General features: G+C 44.9%; 1 protein-coding gene across 2 annotated transcripts in view; it reads left to right on the top strand.

Moving 5' to 3' along the window:
* Nucleotides 1–289: 289 nt before the first annotated feature.
* The window catches only part of LOC105478161 (zinc finger CCCH-type, RNA binding motif and serine/arginine rich 2), a 36646-nt gene continuing 30935 nt past the window's right edge, over nt 290–6000 (top strand). For both annotated transcript variants that reach the window (XM_071088509.1, XM_011735211.2), the window contains exons 1-2: nt 290–390; nt 794–873. In XM_071088509.1, coding sequence (XP_070944610.1) covers nt 350–390; nt 794–873 — 121 coding nt within the window. In that variant the 5' untranslated portion in view covers nt 290–349. The remainder of the gene's footprint in view (nt 391–793; nt 874–6000) is intronic.

Below are 6000 nucleotides of genomic sequence, written 5' to 3'. Positions count from 1 at the left end.
GGATGTGACTTTATGAGTGGATGCTGAGAAAAGCGGGAGAGTGTGACTTTAACCTGGCCACAACACGTCCTGCTAGGGCAAGGAGGGAGACAGTGATAAAGCACTGGGCAAGTGCTGAAGCGACAGTTACTTCTAGGGCAGGGTAAAAGCTCCAGAGGATTTTTGCGGGAAGGAGATATTTATTTGAGCAGCGTTTTGGAAGACGAGCCGCCGAAGGGTACCTCCGGCTTTCCGTTTCTGGTCCCGCGCGTGTAGCGGCTGCTCGATACCCGCGCCTGCGCGTGCCTGTCTCGGCTCTTAGGCCCGCCCTTTCCTGCCAGACCTGGAGGGGCGGGGCGGTGCCGGCAAGATGGCTGCGCCCGAGAAAATGACGTTTCCAGAGAAACCAAGGTAAGCTCCGTACGGGGAGATGAGCAGGCAAGCGGGCAGATCGTGGGCATGGAGGATGTGGTGGCAGCAAGAAAAGGGAAGCTAGGCCAAGCTAAGTGAGCCACCGCGGCAGCTCGATTCCTTCCTGGTGCGCGCCCTGGTCCCCTCCCCGGACTTTCACGGGCGGCTGTGGGCTCAGGCAAGCGAGGAGAGGATCAGGTTGGCGGATGGAGAAGAACTGCCGTCTGGAAGTCGGAGGATGAGGGGATGATAGATGCCTGTTCTGTAATTAAAATACAGGAAGCAAGATTTCTCTCCTCAGTACCCGAACTATTTCCTTTCATTGGGCACAGAGGAGCGGGGAGCTCGGGCAGCGCTGCAGTGTAGCCGCTGATCGTCGTGTATGTATGTCTTAATCTTCCAGCCACAAAAAGTACAGGGCCGCCCTGAAGAAAGAGAAACGAAAGAAACGTCGGCAGGAACTTGCTCGACTGAGAGACTCAGGTAATGGACTCTCTATCCTATTTTCTGTGTTGTGAAATTGCTCTCTCCACTCCAGCCCTAACTTGAAGCCCCAGTGTCAGAAGGAAGTCAAATACTGTGTCAGAGGAAAAATAGCTGTGACTACTGCCCGCCAAGTAGTTATTTAGAAACACCTGTCAGAAACGATGTTAACGTACTAAAGTCAGGAAGAGGAAGTCTTGGTGAATGATCGCCCATTGATTTGGTGTAACTGTTTATAAAGTATCTAATATTATAGTTGCAAGCTTCATGAATTACAGTAGCTAGCACAGTCCTTGCACACATAGTAAGTATTCGGTGAATATTTTTCTTCATAAAACCAGCAGGAGTTGAAAGTATTAGACGGTTTGCAAGTTTTTCTCAAACTTGACTAATATGAGACCCTTTGTTTACCCAAATTATTATGTTATTCAAATATATATCAACATAATACTAGTTATGAAGCTCATTTATTTATTTTTGAGACAGAGTCTTGTTCTGTTGCCCAGGAGGGAAATGCATCGGCACAACCATGGCTCCCAGCAGCCTCCACCTCCCAGGCTCAAGCAGTCCTCCCACCTCAGCCTCCCAAGTAGCTGGGACTACAGGCATCCACCACCACACCTGGCCAATTTTCTTTTTTCTTTTTTCTTTTTTTTGAGACGGAGTCTCGCTCTGTTGCCCAGGCTGGAGTGCAATGGCACGATCTTGGCTCACTGCAGCCTCTGCCTCCTGGGTTCAAGCAGTTCTTCTGCTGCAGCCTCCTGAGTAGCTGGGATTACAGGCGCACGCAACCACACCCGGCTAATTTTTGTATTTTTAGTAGAGATGGGGTGAAACCCCATCATGTTGGCCAGGCTGGTCTCGAACTTCTGACCTCAGGTGATCCACCCACCTCAGCCTTCCAAAGTGCTGGGATTACAGGTGTGAGTTACCGCCCCTGGCCCACCTGGCTAATTTTTAAAATTTTTGTAGAGATGGGTTTTCACTATATTGCCTGGGCTGGTCTCGAACTCCTGGCCTCAACAGGAAGGCAAGAGGGAAGGCAACTTCAGGCTACCACGCCTGGCCTGAAGCCATTGTTTGACTATAAAACAATATATGAGCTGGGCACGTGGTGGCTCATGCCTGTAATCCCAGCACTTTGGGAAGCCAAGGCAGATGGATCCATCACATGAGATAATGCTAGGAATGATGTAAAACCGATGCTCCTCACAATATGTATATGGCACTGATGAGAGTTTGGAATGCCTCTACTAATGTTGCCTTATGGTTATTTACCACTTTTTCTATGAAATTACTGTAGAACTTTATTTGTACAGCTGGTCATTTGACCTTCACATGGCAAACCTAACATTTATGTATTAAATCTGCTGCTTAATGCAATAAAATTAGGACTTAGTTATAAAATTATGTAGTAATTATAAATCCAGATGCGAGCACTGAAATCACACAGTAGTACTGGATTATAATGATTGTCATTCACATTATCCAGAATATGCTTATGAAATTATCCTAGACAATTCTTGAAATCCGGAGACCATGGCCTCAAGTAACTAGGATTCTTGGGCCTTGAGAAACATAGCCATAGAGGTTTTATTTACCATTGGAGTTCCCGAGTAATTATTTTAGTGTCAGTACTGGGATATTTAGAATGGAAGGAGCAGTTTGTTTACCTGCAACCTGTGTTAGCATTTCTGTCTTATTAGTTGAAAACTCATCCACTAGAGGCAGAACAAAGCATCAGGGATAAAAGGAAAACTAGGATAGGTTGGAGTTATTGAGGCCCTTATTGTACTTCCTCTCTCCCTCCTTGAAATTTTCAGCTACTTTACTTTGTTCATTTAACCTGTTTTATTCTAAATATTATATATTCTAAATTTTTTTTAACTTCTTCCTCTTTTTCTTTTCCTGCACTCCATCCTATAACAGCTGGTATTTGTATTGTTTTGATTTTTTTTTTCCTTTTTACTTAGCAAAATGTGTTCAGAATGAGCCTCTGTGGAGAGGCAGGCAAGTCGTGTCCCATGGTAGTTTAGTCCATTAAAGGATCCAGGTCACTGGTCTGTCAAGATTATATAACTAATGCCATATCCAAGACTGAGCACCTGTCTCTGCCCTTCTGCTCCTAGTTTTGCCCACTCCAACCCACAATTCTTTGCCTAGTGGTACTTCATGAATACTGTAGACTATGGAATGGTCCTGTTTTTTTTTTTTTTTTGAGACAGAGTCTCACTCTCTCGCCCAGGCTGGAGTGCAATGGCACAATCTTGGCTCGCCGTAACCTCTGCCTCCCAGGTTCAAGTGATTCTTCCACCTCAGCCTCCTGAGTAGCTGGGATTACAGGTACCCACTATCATGCCCGGCTAATTTTTGTACTTTTGTAGAGATGGGGTTTCACCATGTTGGCCAGGCTGGTCTTGAACTCCTGACCTCAGGTGATCCGCCTGCCTTGGCCTCCCAAAGTGCTGGGATTACAGGCGTGAGCCACTGCGCCCGGCCAGGAACACTGCTGTTCATTGTAGCACACATTGGATGGCCGGAAGGCTAGAATGTTGAGTGTTACTGTGAGAGTGTCTTGGCAAATGATTGGAGCGCCTTGGCAAATGATTTCTGGAATAGTGAGCTCTTTTTTTTTGTTTTTTTTTTTTTTGAGACGGAGTCATGCTCTGTCGCCCAGGCTGGAGTGCAGTGGCCGGATCTCAGCTCACTGCAAGCTCCGCCTCCCGGGTTCACGCCATTCTCCTGCCTCAGCCTCCCAAGTAGCTGGGACTACAGGCGCCCGCCACTTCGCCCGGCTAGTTTTTTTTTGTATTTTTTAGTAGAGACGGGGTTTCACCATGTTAGCCAGGATGGTCTCGATCTCCTGACCTCGTGATCCGCCCGTCTCGGCCTCCCAAAGTGCTGGGATTACAGGCTTGAGCCACCGCGCCCGGCCGGAATAGTGAGCTCTTAATTACAGATAGCTTCTGTGGCACCCAGTTCTACTTGAGATAACCTGAAACAAGCTACCTCGTCAGAAATTAAGATATTAAAAGCAAGTTGCAAAACTATAGCATGATTCTGTGTGTACAGTTACATGTACAGGTTGAGTATCCCTTATCTGAAATGCTTGCATTGTATTTACCAGTTCAGCATCCCAAATCCAAAAATCCAAAATTCGAAATGCTCCAATGAACATTTCCTTTGAGCATTGTTGTCACTCAAAATATTCGTGATTTTTGGATTTGGGGTGCTCAACCTGTATAATACCATTGGATATACATTTGATCCTTGAACAATGTGGGAGTTAGGGACTCTGACCACCCCCCACCCCTCTGCATAGTAGAAAATTTGCATATAACTTTTCACTCCCCATAAACTTAACTATTAAGTGCCTACTGTTGACTGTAAGCCTTACCAATAACATAAATTGTTGATTAACACATACTTTGTATGTTATATGTATTATATACCCTATTCTTATAATAAAGTAAGCTAGAGAAAAGAATGTTACTAAGAAAATCACAAGGAGGAGAAAATATATTTGCCCTTCATTAAATGGAAGTGGTTCATCATAAAGGTCTTCATTCTCCTTGTCTTCATGTTGAGTAGGCCAAGGAGGAAGAGGATGATTTGGTCTTGCTGTCTTGGGTGGCGGAGGTGGAAGAGGTGGAGGAGGGGGAAGGGAAGGCAAGAGGGTAGACGCACTTGGTGTAACTTTGCAGAAATACATTCTAATTTCTGTCTAACATTTTTGCTTTTTCATTTCTCTAAAAATGTGTTTCTCTACAGTACCAATTCTTCCACCATTTGCTTCAGTTTAAATGCATTACTTTTCAGTTTAGAAGGGTTCATAGAAGAAGTCAAAAGCAGTCTTGAATAATTGGCCCTTCTGCCAGATTGTCTAGTGTCAATTTGTTTTCTGGCACTGCTTCACCTAAGTTTTCTTCCTCATCACCTTGCACTGCTTTGGAAGGACTCATCCCTATCAAATTGACTTTTGTTAACTACTCTGTTGTATCTGTTAACTCTTGAATTTCTTCAAGATCTATATCTTGAGACCCTTCACCCCGACACCCCTGCCCCCTTTTTTCCCCCATATTTACAATCTCTTTCATGATTTCGTTGATTGGCTCTGTCTTAAGTTCTGTGAAGTCATGCACAATATCTGGACGCAGTTTTTTCTCCAGCAAGACGTTGTTTTGGGCTTGATGATTTTCATGGCTTTTTCTATAATGACAATAACATCTTCAATGGTATAATCTTTATACACTTTCTTGATGCTCTCTGTGATAGGGTTCTCTTCCATAGCATTGACAATCCTTTCTGTAGAGTACCACGTGTAATGAGCTTTAGAGGTTCTTAACAACCCCCTGGTCTAGAGGCTGAATTAGAAACATTGTGTTTGGGGGCAAGTAGACCACTATGACACCTTCATTGTTGAACTTATGGGGTTCTGGGTGGCCAGGGGCATTGTCCAATATTAAAAGAATTTTAAAAGCCAGTTCCTTACTGGCAAGGTACTTCCTGACTTCAGGGACAAAGCATCAGTGGAACCAATTCAGAAAAAAGGATTTCCATTATCCAGGACTTCTAGTTGTACAACCAAAAGACAGGCAGCTGGCGCTGATCTTTTCTCTTCAAGGATTGGGGTGGGGATTAGCAGCTTTATAGATAAGGGCAGTTCTGATCATAAACCCCATTACATTTACATGAAACAGTAGAGTTTGCCTGTCTCTTTTTGTTTTCAATCCTGCTGCTTGCTTCTCTGCCTTCTAAATGTCCTTTGTGGTGCTTTTCTAGAATAGGATGCTTTCATCTGCATTCAAAACCTGTTGAGGACAGGCACGGTGGCTCACACCTGGAATCCTAGCACTTTGGGAGGCCAAGGCGGGTGGATCATGAGGTCGGGAGCTCGAGACCAGCCTGGCCAACGTGATGAAACCCTGTCTCTCCTAAAAATACAAAAATTAGCCGGGCGTCCTATTCAGGCAGATATTCTTTCTCCTCAATGAATTTCTTTTCTTTCTTTCTTTTATTTTATTTTTTGAGACAGAGTCTTGCTCTGTTGCCCAGGCTGGAGTGCAGTGGCATGAACTCGGCTCACTGCAACCTCCGCCTCCCAGGTTCAAGCAGTTCTCCTGCCTC

Source organism: Macaca nemestrina, chromosome X, assembly GCF_043159975.1.
Source record: "Macaca nemestrina isolate mMacNem1 chromosome X, mMacNem.hap1, whole genome shotgun sequence".
In the NCBI taxonomy this organism is placed as follows: Eukaryota; Metazoa; Chordata; class Mammalia; order Primates; family Cercopithecidae; genus Macaca; species Macaca nemestrina.
Note: the sequence above shows the minus strand (reverse complement) of the source record. Positions and strands in the feature narration are given on the sequence as shown.